The sequence below is a fragment of the Protopterus annectens genome, chromosome 14.part0, assembly GCF_019279795.1.
Source record: "Protopterus annectens isolate FY-2018-M chromosome 14.part0, PAN1.0, whole genome shotgun sequence".
Classification (NCBI taxonomy): Eukaryota; Metazoa; Chordata; order Ceratodontiformes; family Protopteridae; genus Protopterus; species Protopterus annectens.
The window spans coordinates 856,996,909-857,017,520 of record NC_056748.1 but is presented as its reverse complement, the minus strand read 5'-3'; the positions used below and the strand labels follow the sequence as shown (position 1 = coordinate 857,017,520).

Here is a 20,612-nt window from a genome sequence, read left to right as displayed (position 1 = left end):
TTGGACCTCAGAGCAAATGGAAGACAGATGACTTTAACTTCAGGAATCCCTAAATTTCTGGGAATAAATAGTTCCCCATATGACTAATAAAATTAATTTCCAAGTCATTTTACTTTTGCTGTTTCCAAAAGAAAAGCATCAGAATTACTAAAATATAAAATATCGGTTTGCGACTGTAAACAGTGAATGGCTCATTTAAGACAGGAGCACTAATGCCATGGAGGTGTGCAACTAGCTCGAAACAGGTTTTAAAGCTTAATGTTCACCTTTAAGTGCAAACAATATCAGCCTATCATTCTGTCACATTTTCAAATCACGTTCACCCAGAAATCTTGTTTATTAGCTATAAGATTTCATGTATCCACTTTATAGTTGTGGCTCGTAGTACCTGTGACTTTGTTCTGATGCATTATCCTATAGACCTACCACCCAGTTCCCCATGTCCATGCCAGGTCTGACAGTTTTTGACTAATTCTGATATATCTAGGGCTGGTCATGGAATCAAAAGGCATCTTGGGGGTCTTGGCCACCACCATCATCTAGGGGTGCTCACCTTTTAGGCCTACCCTGTTAGCCCCCCAGTTGTGGCTTTTTTTGATTGCATCCATGGATTGGGCATTGAGTGCATACAATATCAGTCTGTGACTCTAAACAGCCAGAGCCATCACCCCTTTCTGGACAACTCTGCCCCACTGCAACATCATCAGCTTCTACAAGGGTTCACTGTGAGGGGTGCCTACATAAATGTCTACCCCCCATGAGATGAGCAAGCTCATCCCTCTCCTGCCAACTCCATCTGTCTCCCAAGCTGGTAATTTGCACATTTGGTTCAACCAGTGCCCTAAGCTGGTACTGTGAGCCAGAGTCAGAGTTAGATATATGGTCCACAGCTCTTGTATTCAAGATAAAAAAAACCCCACACACTAATCAGGTGGCCAGATGCATGACACACCCATTCTCTCCTGCTCCAGCCATTCAGGTCCCTTTCTGTGTCCCTTCCCCTAACCCATCTTTAACATACCCCGCCTGCACAGAGCACTACAGCTCTCATGCTTTAGTTTCCAACAAAAATTCTCAGCAGACAGTTACTACAGTGTATATCCTGCCTGCATGGAGTGCTACAGCACTTAGGTTTTAGTTAAAAAAAAAATAAATAAAATGTTTTTCTTTTGAACTGTACCAAACTGCTTGCTACAGTTTAGACCACACACACAGTGCTATAGCCCTAAGGTTTACCTACAAATGCAATACCAGTTTTTAAAAGTCAGTACTGCATTAAACTTTGGGATTGGCAGATCACTCCGCCCAGTACTTTGCACCCAGAACAGTTGCCCCTATCACCTCACCCTAGCTGCACTACTGTCAGCAGGGCAATAGTCAGGGCTTTATCTCACAATGCCAACAGGTGGCCACAACTTATGACTCAATTTGTGACTGAAATTCAGAGATATACTAATTCAATGCCAGATCTGCCAACAACTCCTGGGAACAAATACAAACCAGAAAAAAACAGTTAATTTAATTATTTCTCATCCCCTGCTAACTGCACAGACTCTACTAACCTCTCACTTTCCAAAAACCTAACTGTAATCTTTCTCAGTATACAAAGTATCACTAATAAAGTAAGCCCTCTTCACTTCCTGATCATGCAACAAACACCTGACATTCTCACTCTCTCTAAAACCTGGCTATAACTACATATCTCTGACTCACAAGTCCTTCCCCCAGGCTATAATATTTTCTGAATTGATAGTCAGTCTAAAAACCGAGGAGGTGTAGCTACATATCTATGACATTGAAGTCCTTTCCCCTGGCTATAACATTTTCTGACTTGATGTCAGTCTAAAAAAGGGGAAGGTGTAGCCATTCTATACTTAGAACAGCTCTCACTTTACCCTCTTCCCACACTCCCTCCTATCTTTCACCATGCTGAAATTCTTATAGTTAATTGTAAACTTAAACACAAAAACCTCACTATTCCCACCATTTACATCCCTACTGGAAATAACATTCCTATTCTAGAAGAATCTCTCTGTTGGATCTCTGATAACATCACCTATGAAACCATTATCCTTGGTGATGTTAATATTGGCTGGACAACTATAAACTCCTTCTCTCCTCCTCCTCTTTGCATCAACCTCTGCGGCTTCTCTCAGCTCATCTCTTCTCCCACTCACTATAATAAGCATTCCAACAGTGGCACAGTTCTTGATTGGATCCTCACTTCTAATCCTAACCTTTACCTCAATCCCTGTACTCTTCCAGACTTTCTCAGTGATCATCTTCCCACCCTAGTTCATAGAATTTCTCCTCAACTTCATAGACTCCACCATTTTAAAGACTGTCGCAAACTCTCTAGCTTCAATCCTGATACTTTCAATAATATACTTTCCTCCCTCAATTAGACCTTCTTATACAGCCTTCCTCTTGAAGAAGCCGTCTCCAAATTCAATTAAATCTTCCTTAATACTTTAAACTCCATGGCCCCCATCAGAAAAATAAGACTAAACTCTAACTTTTCACCTTGGCTATCTAAACCAACTCATAACCTCATGATACAGAGAGAGACCAAGCCTGGCAGCACTGTAAAAAAAATAATCTGTCAACCCACTTTCAGAGTTATAGAGAACTTAGGAACCTTACTAAGAAACATATTGATGAGGACAAAAGACAAAACTATTATGAACCACTAAACAATCCTCACTCTAACTTCTGTATAGTCATTCAGTCACCTGCACCTGGAATAAACTTTCTCCAGACCTTGGAGCCATCATTAACAGTCTCCGTTTCAAAAAATGCTAAAAGATTACATGCTTAATATGTGGACCTGCCCTACTCGAATCTGAACTATTCCTCCTCATCTTACTTTCTCCTTTATCTCTGCTAATGCAGTGTTACAATAACTAAATATCTTTCTTTTTTCCTGTAGACAGTCTACCAAAAAAAAAAAAAAAAAAAAAACAAAAGAAAGAATCTTAGACTGTCTAAGGCTATAAATAACCTGTTTTCTCTCAGACAAATAAATATAGTGAAATGACACATTATCTGCCAATGTGGTGATTGCAGTCTTACTCTCTGTGAATGCAACTGTGCAGTTCTTTTGTTAATAAGTCTTGATTTGCTATTGTATTTCCATTATTAGACAAGCTCTGTATTTGTATAAATCTTATATGTTTTATATGTTTGGAGCTTTTCTCCTAGGGTCTCTGCTCACTAACCCGGTTAACAAATGTCAAATAAAAAAAATAAAAATAAAATAAAATTTCTTTACTTTATTTTACCTTTGTTAAAGAGACAGTTGTCTTTTAGTATACATGGCCTTTTTCTGATATGACTTATTATCCATGATCTATTAAGGAGATTTTCACAAAATTACACAAGAGCTAACTGATGAATCTGGGAGCTCATCCCAGGACTTCAGATTAAAGCTTGTTACCTATATAACTGGGCAATAAGGCAATACCGTCAGTCCACAGATGACATGTGCATCCCACCAGAAATATATATGTGTATTTTGTATGTATGTATGTACTTATACGCATGAAGGTATCTATGGGTTAAAAGTGTGTGTGAATGTATGTGTAAACTATATATATATATATATATATATATATATATATATATATATATATATGTTTGTGTATGTGTGTGTGTGTGTGTGTGTGTGTGTGTATAGAGCTATATAAACATATGTACACAAATATGTGTGTGTGATATTACCTTCAGTTGGTTGACTAAGATGAAAGCCGATATCCTGAAGGTAAACCACTCTAAATCAAAAATGGAAATGTTGACTTCCTTGTACGCATATGCTGAGGGTGTTCTCAGTGCAGACAAATGTTAGTTCAAAAAAACACAAACAACATCCCCCAACCCCCTGCTATATCTATCTATCTATATATATATATATATATATATATATATATATATATATATATATATATATATATATATATATATATATATATATATATATATATGGGTCTAGGACACATGCTCGACTAGCATATGTCCGAATCACAAAACATCGAACACATATACACGAAAGTGCTTAACATCGAAAAGCGCTTCCGTGTATGTGTAGTTCAAAAAAATCTACGTTTCTGCAGGGGGGCTTCACAACCCCTGCACCCCACCCCCCTACTTTATTATTCTCACTCCGAGATCGCACTACAGTGGGAAAAAGGGAATTTTCCCTTACCCACACTGTAGTCTGATCTACGAAACAGGCACACATACACGGAAGTGCACATATATATATATATATATATATATATATATATATATATATATATATATATATATATATATATATATATATATATATATATATATATATATATATATATATATATATATATATATATATATACACACATATATATAAACACACACTAACTCTGAAATCGCACAGTGCCCATGGAAAGGGAATATTCCTCTACCCAGCTGGTGTATCTCTTGCACATTTACTGACTGTCTGCTTAGTCAGTCAAATGCAGTTGATTAAACATATGTCAACCCAACTAACTATTGACCAAACCAATGGATGGAACCCGTATGTATGTATGTATCTATCTATGTATGTGTGTGTGTGTGTGTGTGTGTGTGTGTGTGTGTGTGTGTGTGTGTGTGTGTGTGTGTGTGTGTGTGTGTGTGTACTTCTGTGTTTCTGTACTTGTATCTATACTTGTGTATGTGTGAAAGTGTCTACTTAGTTGGGCAACAGCACTTTAAACATAGGCCCACTTATCAGGTGACTTTTGGCCCACTTATCGAGTGACTTTCTAACCTTTCCTTCCTTTCCCCACTGCTATAAATGATGACGAACAGGATCATGCCAATGCTTATCTCAGTGTAACTACAGGATTTTACTGAACAATGCTTTCTACATAGCATTCCTCTGAGGTAGAGCCTTTGCAAAGTAAATGCAGCTGCCTTTCCACTTCAACCACTTGGACAGAAAATAACTACAGGAGCTGTCAGAGTGAGATCTCAGTCAAGGTTGCTGGTATTTTTTTTTCTTATGTCATGGGACAAATGTTCATTTCTACTTCTCTTCCTCTAGGGATGAAAAGTAAGCAAGATCTTGGAAAAAATATTCAGTAATTCTGTTTTCTAACTTTCCTTCTTGTTTTATATGCATACCTTTACCAAAAATACACTATTAGAAAAGTAAACAGTGGAAACAGAAGTGCAGGATTCACCAGTTTAGAATGTGAACTTTAAGTCTGCCTATCCTCAAATAAATTGTTGGGGTTCAGTTTGTAATTGGTGGAAATTTAGAGCCTGCAATTGATTAAATGAATTAGACCTCTCTAAAAAAAAAAAAAAAAAATAGAAACAGGATTAGAGGCCTTTTTGAAGGCTGCCAGGGTTGTTGTTGACAAACTAACAATCACCACTCTTATGTGTGTTCCCTAGCATATGACTTCCAGGTCTTGTCCTGGAACACTGAGGATGCATCATCCTAAGATTTTCTCCTTTCCCCAGGATACAGTGACCTAGGAGGTTTGTGTGTGTATGTGCGTGTGTGTGCGTGTATGTGCGTGTGTGTGTGTGTGTGTGTGTGTGTGTGTGTGTGTGTGTGTGTGTGTGTGTTTGTGTGTGTATATCTATGTGCATCTATCTGTCTCTCATAACAGGGGTGTCAGAGACCCAGTTAGCATCCTCCCCCACAAAAGCACTTTTTTTGCTGTTTGTTTAGGCTTCAATGCTATTTGTATTTGAACGACATCACTGCTTTGTGATCGGAGTTGTGTGTATAAAGATCGCAAACCTGTTGATGTCTTGTCATGGAGCTCCTGGCTTCTTTTGAATGCTCTTTATTATAACAGTGAACCAATGACAAATCAAAGAGCTGTCAAGATGGCGCAGTTCTTCATTTACCCTGGCCACATCAGAAGGGCAAGAGTTTTGTTTACTTTTTTATTTAATGTTTCCTGTAATTTTAAATACTTAATCTTTGTGTATGTGTTAAGTTGCACTTACTGTTATGTATGCGAACACAGGCTTTCAAGAGAACTGTTTTATTTTATAACCGGTATATAAATATGCTTTGTCTTTTAACAGAACCGAGAACAAGTTTTAGAATAATCAGGCACATAAAAATAGTCTGTCTTTTAACAGAACTCGCCTGTGGTGAGAAGCTAGCAATATTAAGATCAGTATAATTTCATACATTTAGGGAGATGCAACAGCTAAAATCTTACTTACCAAAATAGCTTTTAATATAGTTTGTTTCAAGTGTTTTGGTGAAAATATGAATCTGTATATTTTTGTTGCAAAGAACAGTAATAAATATGGAGCTTACCAAGTACCATTGTGTAAGAGCTTACCATGATATTAGATGTTCAGATAGATTGTGGTTGCAGTCCTTTGTACTGGGTCATCACCCACAGAAGGCCCAATGTCCAGCCTATATTCCAGAGCTCAGCTCACTTCCTCCTCTCGGCTGGGTGGATGTCTGCCTGTTATGGAAGTCATGACATTTCTTGCATTAAGCTAACATTTGTCTTTGCAATCTTAGAGTTTTCTTGGACAGGATAATCGCAGGTTATCCAACTTGCCAGACCCTAAGTAAGGTCCTTAGGATGTAATACAGAAAAAACATTTGCAACTCCCTGGATCAAGGCTTAGAAAAAACACAGTTTTGTTAGAAACATAACGCAATCAGAGATGTGTGAGTATATTTGCTATTGCAGTACTGAATTTTGGATTATAGACTGCAGCAGCCTTATGTCTGGCCTGACTTTCAGAGCTGTTCTCCATTCCCTCTCCAGGCCTAGCAGACATCCTCCACACAAACATCAGGCCATCGGTGGTGCACACAGTATAATGGAAGTTAATAAATTGTGCTCTCCATTTAGAAATAGTTTGCTTGTTGACCAGCTTTCCTTTCCTGCACTTGGCAAATGACAGTAATGAGGTTTCAATTTGTTTGGACATGCTAATGCCCAAATTTGTGGTAGCTTCCTGAGGGGTTACACCAGAAGCCTCAGACAGAAACAGATGCTGGATATGGAGGTTTCAAACATGCCTGTCTGACACTAGCACCTTCAAGCCTAGAGGGGTTGTCAGACTCCTGCAAAGTGTCATCAGTCTCTCAGATTCTCTTTCCCTCAGCTTCTTCTCCAAACTCTTTTTTTTTCTGAAGATCAGTGGTTGAGGAGCTAGTGGATGACATAGCAGATTGGGATCAGATATGCAACCTCTTTGTAGATAAATATTCTTGGAGAAATTGTACCCCACGGTTTATAATGCTTTGATTAAAAAAAGCGCGGGGGGGGGGGGCATTGGGCACACTGTGCTCTGGACCCAGGCAAAAAAGACACAGATTATGAAAGTCTCTGTACAATATGTGTCTGTTGTACCTGACAGAGTCACTAACCATATCTTCAGACATCTACAGTTGACATTTTTCAAAATACATTATCAAAAAAAAAAATTATAAGGATTTTTCCCTTGCAGAGTACTTATTTGGAACTCTGATGTGTTGACTCATGTGGAGGGACAGGCTGTGCATATAAACTACAGCAAGAAAAATCTAAAGATGAACCTGCAAATTCCTCTTTACAACACTGATGTTCTGATGTCCACTTGTTAGGAAATCTGGGCCTGGAGGAGGAAGTGGGAGATGCTAAAAAAGAATGGCTGACCATCAGGCTTCTAATGCAGGATTCCCAAGAATCACTACTACAACAATGAATTAAAATGAGTATATGTTATTTCCCAAAGCTACTTTAACCTGAGCAGACCAGAGGCCTTGAGAGGTTAGAGAAGGAAGTAAACACGTTGTCTTTCGGCTTTTCCCGGTTAGGGGTCACCACAGCGGAACTCCGGTCCGCTAATGATTGGCAGTAGATTTTCATGGTGCCGAGTTGCCAGCTCGACGCCCAACCTTCAATGAAGGCACGCCCATTCACGCATGTCTTTCGGAATGCCACTCAACCCACGGGGGGGGGGCATGCAGACTCTGCACAGAAGGCACTCCCCGCAAACTAGCTGAGAATCGAACGGGAGAACCTCTTGCTGTGAGGCAACAATGCTACCGCTGCACCACCGTGGGAATAGAAGGAAGTAAACACATAAGTATAGGATATCCCTGCCCAGTTCAAGATACCCAAGAAGAGAAGAGATGGTGGCGGGAAGGAACACATTGCACCAGTAATCTTCCTGAAAATAAACCATTAATTTATACAAAGCTATATTGTTGTATTGTGTTCTTTGTATAGAACATGCTTGCAATAATCCTTACTAATGGGAGAATTCCTAAATCCTAGGAGGTTAAGGAGATGGTCATATTCGCAGGTTTGGGCTGCAACAAGCCCTGAAGAATAGCATTTGCAAAGTCAACCCCAGCCATAGAAGCAATATGTGGTCTGTAGTGCTTGGAAACAATATGGACTGTTGAAAAAGCAGCTGTTTCAAACCTCACCACCACCACTGAAAGGCCACAGTAGTTGCTATACCACTAATGCAGTGGCCTGTCCTGGTCTCTTCCACTTTCTTTCCATGATTGGAACAACACAATAAAATGCAATATGCCAGCCTCTTAAGAGAGTGTCTTCTTAGAAATGTGTTTCCTTCTTTCTAGCTTGCAAAGTACATAAATGAGGCAGTCCCTCAGCAGCCAAAGAACAGCTAAAGAATTAAGGCATAAATCATAAATGTGGGCTTGATTATGGAATACTAAAAAAAGGTACTGTGCACATGAGAACCCATGGGTCTGAAATTATCCAAGCTGAGGCAATGACCAGAAGTAAAGCTATTTTCCATGCTAGATATTTGGGATGCAATAGATACAAGAGGAAGTCTGTGTAATATTTTTCTGGACATAGTTCAAGTCCCATGGAGGGCGAATAGCTTTTCTCAGTGCTCTCAGATGAAAGACTTCCTTCAAGAAATGTTTAACAGGCCGCAGGGATGCTAGGGTGAGAAGTTGTACTGGCATGTGGATCAAAGTGGTTTAGAGGTTTGCCTTTACAGAGGCACATGCCAGAGCATGCCTTTACTCTGATTAGGCACTCTCCACTGAGTGGCTTTTCTTTTCTTTTGTTTTGTCAAAACTGTGTCTCATGGGGTGAGCTGACAGTGCATTGCATTATTTACTTATTTATGTATTTTTTTAACTTTCCACCTCTGTAGTGTGAACATGAAATTGATATATAATTTCTGTTGTGCGGTGGTGAAGTCCACCACATGGACTGATTTCTGTTTTTATTATTTTCCTAAGTTGCTGTTTTACATACTGTAAAATCAATACAGTGTGACTATGTTGGATGAGTTGATCAAACACAGTGAAATCCATATGCCAAGTCTGAACTGAACAGCTCTCTCAAGTATTGTGGACTCGTGGACACTGTTGCTTTGCTAAGATCCTGATCCTTCCTGTAGCACCGCAGAGAAAACCTGTTCAATTTGGTTAAGCAGGATTTCCATTTGGAAGGTTTGCTGCCGTCCTTAAATATAATCAGCATGTCCTCAGAGAACTGGTGCCTGAAGAGCCTGAGGGTTCCAGGCAGCAAACTGCAGTACTTCAGACTGGCATGTATCAGGACCCCTTGTTCTGAGTTAGGATGTTCATTTGGAAAGGCAGCATGTGAGGATTTAACTAAATGAGAAGGGAGAACCAATGCTGTCTTGGACTAAAAGAAGGCTATTAAAGGCTACCACTTTCCATCTTCTCTTACTTTTTTGGACCACAATGGAAAAACTTAGATCGAATGGAAGGCATACAGAAGGAGATCTATCCATCTGAAGCAGAATGAATCTCCTGCCCAAACATCTTTTTGTAGTGCTCTGCAGAAGAACTCCTGAGAAATTTTGTTAATTGAACACCACAGCTTTGAGGAATCTGGAGGAGTATGCCCCTTGGTAACATCAGTTTGTGGGGGTCTATAACTAGTCTGATTAGCCGCTCTGTCACTGAATTCAGCTGTGATGGGGTATAGACTGCTCTTAGACGTATCATGTATTGCAGAGCCACCTTCCAGGCAGCCATGGCCAACCTGCACAAGGGGTAAAAATGGTGATTTGCACTGTCACCCATAAAACGACTTTCTTCCAGATGGGACTGAAAGCTCTGAGGGTCTAAATCATAGCTGCCATCTCCTTTACTTTGGTATGCTTCCTGGATCATCTGTTTGTGAGTTTTCTGTTTTCAGGGCTTCCCTTGGTTCCATCTGACCTGGTGATTCTAGCTCTTTGGAGATACAGAGTAGTAGAGGGATAATGGCGCCCGAGGACTGTGAATGTTAGCTTTAGGTACTCCTTTCGTGACATTGGAGTTTTCTCATTTGTATTCTGGCCATGGGGACCATGTGAATTGTGAAATTCCTTGACTGTAACCATTGTATGAAAAATGAGATGTGTAAAGTATTGACATAAAGATGTCATCTTGACTTGTTGAGGTAGGTCTTCTCTTTGTTAGAGTCTAGCAATGACCCAAAGAACAAAACACTTTCTCGGAAAAGGTGAGATTTTGCTTGGGAATGGTGAAGGAAAATCTCAGGTTTTGAAAACAGTCCCCAGTGGATTGCTGAGCTCTCTTTACCTCCTCAAGGGATACTGCCTCATTGAGGCAGTCATCCAGGTAAGGATAAATATGAATGCCCTTGCTCTGTAATAAGCAGTTACTGGAACCAGGTACATTGTAAAAATGCTGCATGTGGTAGACAAATGTAAAGGGCTAGGAAGTAACCCGATTGTTGGACTGTCCTAATCTTGAAACTGAGAAAGCACCTGTGGTACCTTTGCATCAGTGTGAAGACAGGCATGCCTGAGATCCAGGGGAACCATCAAGTTTTTGTGGAGAAGGAGAGGTAAAAGGGCCTGCAGTGTTAGCATTTGGTATTTTGGAAATCTGAACTAGGTACTCAGCCCTGGCAGGTACTAGATGTGCCACCATGATCCCTCCTTTATGGGCAGTAGGAAGACACTCAAGTAAAAGTCTCTGTTATTGTCCCATCTATATCACCACTACTTTAAAAGCTCTTGTAGTATGCAGGGACCAAATGCCTGATGTTTTGGGTTTTGTTAGGAACTGAAGTGTGTACCCCACAGATACTATCAGCAGTACCTTTTTGCCTGTTGTGATGCTTTCTCACATTTTTATATACTCTTCATGCTACCTTTATCATGTCAAGAATGGATAGGGGATAGGGCAGAGAGTAAGATTTATTTGGAGATTTCTGGTGGGAGTGGGGGACATGGAAGTTCCATGTAGTTATAGCTACATATAGGCTGTACAAGGATTCTGCTTCTGATCTCTCCACTGTATGTTCCCTATTCCCCTTCATTCTCTCGGGTAGGTTAGCTTTTCCCAGCCCAGACTTGAATGAGTACTTTCGGTCATACCTACACATGGGACAGTGATACAGCCACGTCACTGTCTTCATAGATTTCTTTGTCTCCTCCATTTTTGAATACATCACCTGTGGTGCTCCCAAACAGTAGCTCCTTAGCTGTGGGTCACCATGAAGCTGTACACTGTGTACCTGGAGGGATTTTAGTTTGAGGCATACCTGTTTCTTGATCACTGAGCATACAGCTACTGCCATGGATTATGCATCCGCAGCATCGAATCTTAACTTGATGTAGCGTGTTCATCCGACTGACTGACTAACTGTCTGAGGTACAATGACATATGTAGCACTTTCCTTTATCAGAGGAATGACCAATGGTTGTAAAGGCCTTGGTTATATATTTTCTCAACTGTTTTATGCCTTTTATGTGATGCTTTTAAACAATGAGATAGGTTACAGCAAGTACGGAACTTTGCAGTAAGGCTCCTTACAGCATCCTAAAGGTGAAGTCATGTTATTTTTCAGTCTATGCACTGGCTTCCTGTTAAGATTTCAATCAAAGTTCTACACGAGCAAGGCTTTCCCTGTATAAGTGAGCTTCTGATGACCTATCAGTTTTTATGAGTTGTCCATTCAGCTGCTTTACAACTGATGGAGATCATCAGGATTAGACTCTAGTCCTATGAGCTCTGGTCTTTTCATCATGCTCTTGAACTGTGGGGTTTACTCCCAAGACATCTCCATCAGTGCAGTAATTTGAGATGCATTAGTAAGCATCTCAAGATGCATCTCTTTCACAGAAAGATCTGGGATCCTTTCAGTTACTTAACGCATGTACAATCGTTCAGGCTACTCTGTACATTCAGTTATTACTTATTTTTTTCTCTTCTTGCACTGTGCTGAGTTCTATAGTCATATAAAGTCTAATTTGCTGAGAGTGTATTATTTTCCAGAAGCAAAACTGATTCATTAAGACATGAGAATAATTAATATAGTTTTGAAAATAAACAAATTGATGTAAACTAAAAGCAGTTATGGCAAAGACCACAAATATCTACACCTTCCATGTCTTGCGTCTTCATATACATCTTAGTTTCCTGTCATAATGTTATTCAGTAACACCAACCTTGCTGAAAGGGAAAACAAACCTAGTAAACACACAACACCCTATCATTGTAGAATACAGATCTGCACATGAACATGTCATCATGATGTCAACGCCCCTACTTTTACTGAAATGTAATCATGATGACTTTTCCCTTAAAACAAAAGTAGATTAATGGTTTATTTTGCTTACCAGTGGATATGACTCGATCCAGTGCAATGGAAGGGCATATAATAATACCTTACCAACTAAATTCAGTGGTCAGTTTAGAGAAAATGTTGATTTTTTTTTTTTATTTAATAAAACATACCTCTCTAAGTGGATAATCTGCACAGTGGCCCTGAAAAAGAAAAAAATATAATAAGTAATGCATTTTGTTTGAGAAACACACTATGATCATGCAAATGCATTTTCTCTTCAGCAGTACTGTTTGATTATTTAACAATGGTGTTACTTTTAAATCAGTGATCCCAGAATGTTTTTTCTTAGAATGTTCTACCAGACATACATGTATAACTATACACTGAAAATGCAACATACTGAACAACAACTGATCGAATACAGCTAATTGATCAGCAGCATATTGAAAAGTAGGCAAAAAAAATGTTATTGGAGGGGCAGGCCCCCCTGCACCACCCAGTTAAGAGGCTGTGCTCCCATAACCCCAGCAAATTATATATACCAAATCATACTATAGTGGAGAAAGGGATAATTTCCCAAACCCCGATGTGCTACAATCTCATACAGAAAAAAAGCTGGTATATGTGGCTTTCAGTCAGCTGGATATTTTATTCTGTTTTGATATTTGACTTTTCAACAGCTTAGATGTATTCTATAATATATATATATATATATATATATATATATATATATGTGTGTGTGTGTGTGTGTGTGTGTGTGTGTGTATATATCTTTTCAACAACTTATATGTAGTCTCTAATATGTGTGTGTGTGTGTGTGTGTGTGTGTGTGTGTGTATGTATATATATATATATATATATATATATATATATATATATATATATATATATCTTTTCAACAGTGTGTGTGTGTGTGTATATATATATATATATATATATATATATATGTGTGTGTGTGTGTGTGTGTGTGTGTGTATATATATATATATATATATATATACACACACACACACACACACACACACGTGTGTGTGTGTGTGTGTGTGTGTGTGCTATTCACTCTCAAACCTATAGGAGTTTATATGCAAGTATTATTAGGTAATAGGGATAGATTTAGTTTTGTGTTGCGTGTGCTGCTGCACGTCTTGTGTGTCCCTGTGTCTTGTGTAGTGGTAGTGTTACAAAAGGAGGTTTTCTAAGTAAGGTGCATGGTTGGGTTTAGGGTTATCACACATTAGTAAGAGTATATGGGGGGGTGAAGCATACATAGGTATATAGAAATACATACACAAGCTTTATCTTTCAGCTTGAGGACTCACATTTTTGTAATACATGTACTTGATCTGCTCAATTTGCAAACAAGTGTGATAAAAAAGTATTTTTCTTGTGGCAATCCCCCCTACACATATTCCCACAGTTGAGGCAAGCCCTATCACATTTCCAAAGTTTATTTTTCTTGCTCTGAGATTACTTACTGTACCTAGAAGAAAAAGTGATCACTGACAGGCAATGTAACTACTTTCTCTGAAGTGTAGGCACTTTAAACCACCTAGGACTTTCTGATGAGTGAGCACATAAAATTCAGAATACAAAGTGAGCAATAAAAGTCCAAGCAAATGCCACTCATGCCAGCATTATTGAATAATCTGGTTTGAACTTGAGAAACTGAGTAAGCCTGCACACACACGTAGAGCTACCTGTGTATGATGATGATGATGATGATGATGTGTGTGTGTGTGTGTGTGTGTGTGTGTGTGTGTGTGTGTGTGTGTGCATGTTCATATGCATTTCAGTACTGAAATAGACTACCAAGATGACTCTCCATCAAGTCCCCCCAGGAAGAAGTACCTCAACTTGCCCTCAGTCTCCCTTTCCAGATGCAGAGTTTGATGAAAGGGAAGCTCCCCTATATCCCCACCAGAGATGACAGATTTGGTGAAATTTTCGAAAAGATGTGGCAGAGGAGACCTTGGCCAGTTAGCCCCTTGTCTCTGGAAGAAGAAATCTTACAAGAGGCTTATAAATCCTTTCCTCTAGTGCCCTGAACAGTTCTAGCTCCAGATAAGGTAATGGACATGGTGTGCAATAAGGCACAGAAGGAGGGTGATGTCACAAATCCTATAGTTAGAAAACCTGATAGAATGCTGCTGACTCCCAGTGATAGTAATAGAATAAAGGCCCTCTTGTATACTTCACGGTTACTTCCACTGCCATCAAGAGGGACGTCCCTGAGAATGTTCACGCCATCTATCCTCCAAATGGAGAATCCAGGATGATGAACTGACAAGAAAATTGCATCTGTGCATCTGGCACATTCTCAATAAGATCCCTGAAGTAGATGGTGCATATGGCTAAATTTCAGAGGGATCTTTCAGAAAAGACAGGCAAACTAAGAACTCATTTTGACACCAGGTGGCAGCCATATCATCTATCTTGTCCCTCATTGTGTGTCTTATTCATGTTGCTACAGATGGTGCAGTACAGTCTGGATGTTCATGCCTAGTCATGTGCAGCCAGGCTTGGCTGTGATTGAGAGATTTCAAGACAGCATTCAAAAATGCCTGTTTTAATACATCTTCCTTATTTGAGCATGAAGTGAGAAACAAACTGATGCAGTGGGAGCAGGATGTCAAGATGCTCTCAGCTGTTGTGGTCAGATTTGTGGTGGCTCAGACATTCTTTCAAAGAAATCAAGAGGATGCCAAAAACTTATGATTTCATAGATCCCAGCACTCCAGGACAAACAGCAGTACAGCAGGGGTTCTAGAAGCAGGGAAGAATTCCAGTCTAGCAGCCATCCCAGAGGCAGAGGTGGAGGTTGTCTGATCCATCAGGTGTACAGGGGAGCCTTTTTTAGGCTCCAGGTAGCATGCCTTATGAATAGTTCCCCAATTGTCCTACTCTGGAAGCAGTCAGGAGATGTCTTGCCCTCCATCAAATGCATGGTTGTTCTCACACAGGACAGGTGGATAAGGAACATTACATGCTGAGGTTAACTTATTCCCTTTTCAGAGATGCACAAAATACTACCCTCTCATCCACCTTTTGGTACTACCCTGCCAGTTGAGGGTATCAAAGCAAGAAGCAGAGTTGTTCCTACTAAAAAGTGATTTGTAGAAGGTCCCACCACAATAGAAAAGGTCCAGATTCATTAGTATGTGAAGAAGTAATTACAGATGTTATGTACAGTCACTCCTGGCAGGTCTGTAAACAGAAGAAGAGCGGATATACTCTTTAAACTTCCATGATGTCTACCCACTTATCAAAATAGTGAAAGAATCAAGGAAGGTCCTTCACACCTGGGAGCCAGTCTGTACCAATTCTGAGTCTTGCCATTTGGTATCATCGCAACCTTCTAGGGGTTTACCAAATGCATGGTTCCTGGGGTCTACTTCATAGGTTAGGTTCATAGATTATTATTATGATAACTGCTCTTTTGGGTCATTTTAAGCCTAGCCAACTACCCCATGTGAGAATCAAACCCTGCACCTTGTGTTTGCAAGGTAAACACCTTAACCATTATGCCAACCTCCCTCCCACCTTAACCATTATGCCAGCCTTCCATTCAAATGAATGAAAAATCATATATTCAAATCTGAAATTACCAAAACTGCAGAACAACAAAAATTTAAAACAGAGAATGTCACATAATTGAAAATAAGTTACTTACTTTTTCCTAAGTCACAGCACTAGAAAAAACAAAGGTGATGCTGTACATGCGTACCTCACTGGGAGATTCTCATGCAGATGTGGACATGCCATGGATGTTTACACTTTCCTTGAATATAGTGTGATCTCATAGTTGGTATATTTAATTTGCAGGGTGTGTGGGGGGTGCAGGGGGTAGAGCATCTCTACAAAAATGTAAGATAAAACATATTATGGTCCGGGACTGTTAGGAGGTGGGTTTGATCTTGGCAAACTATTTAAAATGGTAGTACACATTTGGCAGCAGTTTTTGATTATGTGACATTCGCTGTTTTAAATTTTCATCTTTCTGCAGTTTTGATAAACTCATCTTGGTAAAGTCAGATTTGAATATATGGGTTTTTACTCAATTTAAGTAGAGCTGGCTCCTGTTGCAGTCCACATGTGAATGTTAGGGGTAAAAGTTTTTTTTATCTCGATGACTGGCTAGTAGTGCCCCTGAGTGTAGAAATACTAATCCTAGAAAGGCAATATTTACTCCAGCTGTATCTCTCTCTGGGCATCATGATCAAAGCCACCAAATCCCAACTGCCTCTCACTTATTCTATCCTGTTAATTGGCTGTAGGCTGGACATGTCAGATTAGAGAGCAAGATAGCTAGCTGTGTTGTCACAATAGATAAGGAAGTCTCGGCGCTCATTTGCACCCCAAAACTTCCAGTACCTCTGGCTCTAAGAGTTTTGAGGCTCTTGGCAGCTACAATTCAAAAAGTTCTCTCACCACAACAATATATGGGAAACCTTCAGTAGACACTCAGGGTACAATGGGACCAGTCCTGCAAACCTATGTCAAAAAGCATCAAATTGTGCAATGCATGTTTAAAAAGTTTTCCATGGTGGACCGATATGTTAAACCTGCGAAGGAGTTTTTCCTTTTTCACCCATCCCCAGTTGTCACAGTGAGCACAGATATGTCCATCTTAGAATGGGTGGGGGGGGGGGGGGCACTTTCATCACAGGATGACCCAAGGCAAGTGGACTTGGTCTGAGGCCAAGTTACACATCAATGTACTTGGAGATAAGAACAATCCTGCTTACATTGCAGACATTCTTAGACTAGCTCATCAAGTGTGTGATAGCTGTACACTCTGACAACATGGCAGCTGGTTGGTACATCAAAAAATAAGGAAGAACAAAATCTTACCCCCTTTACAGAGAAGCCATGATGGTTTGGAAATGCACCTTATGCTTTTTAGTGGCATTGCACATACCACAGTCTTCCAATGTGATAGCAAACAAGTCAAGAAGTCAAATTCTGGTATTTCTTAAATGGTCTCTCAACAACAAAATGATCCACAATATTTTTCAAAGGTGAGGCAGACCTCTTTTTGCTTCACCCTTCAACACCAAATGCATAGATTTTTTTCAGTATAGTCTATCCAGAAGGAAGCATCCAAACATGCATTCGCTCACTATTGGTCCAGGGACTCATATACCCTCCTTCCTTTTCCTTTGAAACCCAGGTTCATTTAGAATCCAAAGTGTGCTATGTGAAGGTAGTTCTCATAGTACTGTTCTGCCACAACCACATTTGATTCCTCCTGTTGTAGCCTCATCTTCAGAGAAGAATCCCTTCTATTACCACAGCACCCCAAGTTGCTGATTCAGCCATAAGGGTTGCATCACCCATACATTCACTTGCTTCATCTGACTCCTTCATTAATCATATTCAGGAAATGGCCAAGGATCCATCATGAGGTGAATAATCTGATTGCTGCCTCTAAAAAAACATCCACTCAAAACATTTATAGAGGCAAGCAGAAAATGTTTACTTAGTGGGCTGCTGGCAAAACATGTACCCTACCTCAGCTTTGCTCTCTCGGGTTCTCACCTTCAGAACTCAGATGTTTTCAGGAAGATGCCAGTTACTCTATGATAAAGGTGAAAGTGGCAACTACCTTTCATTCTGGATTTTCCTCATCCTTGCTTACGTCACATCAGACGTGCAAAGTATTTTGGAAGGGAATGTTTCACACTAGGTCTCCCTTGTCTAAGAAGGTCTCTCATGTAGGATCTGAATTTCATTTTACAGAAATTAATTAAGACTCTTTGAACCAGCTGACTCCAAGCACTTAAAAGTTTCTTACATGTAAAACTGCCTTGATGGCAGCAATTACTTTGGCTAGATGAGTGTTAAAAATCCATGCCTTGTCTTACCGGTATCCATATCTAACCTTTCATCTAGACAGAAGTAATGCAAAATTTATGCCTAAAGATGCCTAAAGATGCAGTTCAGGCTAACATTAATCAGTACATAAATCTACCAGCTTTTTTCCCTAGATATTCTAATAAAGGGGAATACCTGTTGAATTGCTTTGTTTTTACTTGCAGTGTACAAAGGACTTTAGACATGATGGTCAGTAGCTTGTTTCCTTTTTATCAATCAAGAAAGGTCACAAAGTGTCTAAGGCTAATATAGTTGGGCAGCTATGTGATTATATTGTCTGCTGCTACTCACTGCAGAGGAACACCTTGACCTCAAGACACAGAGTGCACTTTATCAAAGAACAGACTACTAGCAGCTTTCCTTCACAATGTACCTCCACAGCATATTACAGCAGCAGTTAATGTGGTCAGTCATGCATATACCTGCTAAACATTATAGCTCAACCTCAATTTCTGTGGCTCAGGCCTCCATTGGGGCCACCATTCTGAAAGAATTCCTGTGGTAGGCTACCTAGGGTTCACTAGGGATTCTGTCCTGTTATAGTGTGAAGACAAGACCAAGTTGTACATGTTGTTGTTGTGTCTTTCGGTTTTTCCCGGTTAGGGGTCGCCACAGCGGAACTCCGGTCCATTAATGATTGGCAGTAGATTTTTACATGCTGAGTTGCCAGCCCTGATGCACAACCTTCAACGAAGGTACGCCCATTCACTCATGTCTCCACACAGAAGACGCTCTAGCTGAGAATCAAACAGGACATCTTAATGCGAGGCGACAACACTACCGCAGCACCACCACCGCAGCCTATTACCAAGCTGTACACATAGGTTGTGTAATTACCAGAACAATAGATTTGTTTGGTGTCTGTCCAGACAATGGAGTAATCCCACCCACCTTCCCCCTCCATATCTGATTTCCAAGGGACCTTTAGGGCTCTGTTGTTGTTCTTGCTCCTCAGGAATCTCTTACTCTCTGGACTAAATAACTGAATGTGTGTTCTGACTGTGTGGTTGTTTTTCCTATTGCTGGCCTTACCATTTGAACTAGAGTAGCTCCTCAGAGCAGGGAAGTATGGAATAGGGAAGGAGCTTGAGCTTGCAAATGATTCATTGCAAGCAGGAAAAGTGCCAAGTCGAATAGCCCTGTTATTCTAGTGTGCAAACAGAGACAAGACAAGTCTGCCATTCTGGTAAGTACATAACTTATGTTTAATTATGCAAGTTAATGCCTTAAATTGTGAGTATGAACACTCCCATCAGACACACTTCGATCCATGAAATTTTACAGACGAAAAACAGGAACTTATTCAGATGAGATATGGACAGTTGTAATACTTACCTTTTCTCCCTTTTGTCCTGGATAACCCTGAAAGTAAAAGAAAGGAAAGTTTCAAAAAGGTATAACAAGCAACAAACCTTTTTCCACCAAGTGAATTGCTGTCCATATTTTAACAAATATTTTTTGAAAGTGCTGTGAACAACAGTTATGTTTGGATATTGTAATTTAAAATTTAAATATTTTTTTTACAATAATGCAGTTGTGATCTGAGTTGAATAGAAATGATTTCATGTATATATATGCTTTTATTTCATTTTATCAGGAATATAAATCAGCAGGAGATATTTTGAAGATGTATGTAAAATAATATCATTAGAAGTTTGAAGAAATAAATAAACTGGTAGGCAAACACGGAAATAATGTAGTCCAACGATACCAAAGATTCCAAACTAACATTAGAAGTTTGACTTTATTTTTCGCCTTGAAAGCTGCTATTTTTCAGAAGTGACATATATAGGTGCTAGTTTTATGACCTCATTAGAGGTTTGACTTTATTTTGTGCCTTGAAAACTGCTATTTTTCAGAAGTGACATATATAGGTGCTAGTTTTATAACGAGATACATCAGGCTTGTGCTAGAGGAAAAAGCATGTAGTATTGGTGCTGTGGAAGGATGACTGAAAGTAGAAAACCTGAGTCCAAACTGCTATCACTATTACACTTTGAAGAACTAAGACTTGCATTCTGAAGTTCAATCCTCATCATATCACTTTTTGTGCCTGTGGGGGTCTCATCTTTATTGCATAGTCATTGATGTGCTTCTGGCCCTGGTAAAATCTGACTCTTAATTTGCTGAAGTGGGGCATTTGTCTCCTATAGTTGCCTTCTTTAAATTTCTGTGTATAACCACCCACTC

At 39.7% G+C, this 20,612-nt stretch overlaps 1 protein-coding gene across 1 annotated transcript in view; it reads right to left on the bottom strand.

Annotated features, from left to right (window-relative positions):
- The window catches only part of LOC122788737 (collagen alpha-1(XIII) chain-like), a 396,594-nt gene that overhangs the window by 68,420 nt on the left and 307,562 nt on the right, over window positions 1-20,612 (bottom strand). Inside the window, exons 8-9 of the mRNA XM_044055630.1 lie at window positions 19,758-19,784; window positions 12,719-12,748 (exon numbers count right to left, since the gene is read on the bottom strand). Of these exons, the coding sequence (XP_043911565.1) occupies window positions 12,719-12,748; window positions 19,758-19,784 (57 nt within the window). The remainder of the gene's footprint in view (window positions 1-12,718; window positions 12,749-19,757; window positions 19,785-20,612) is intronic.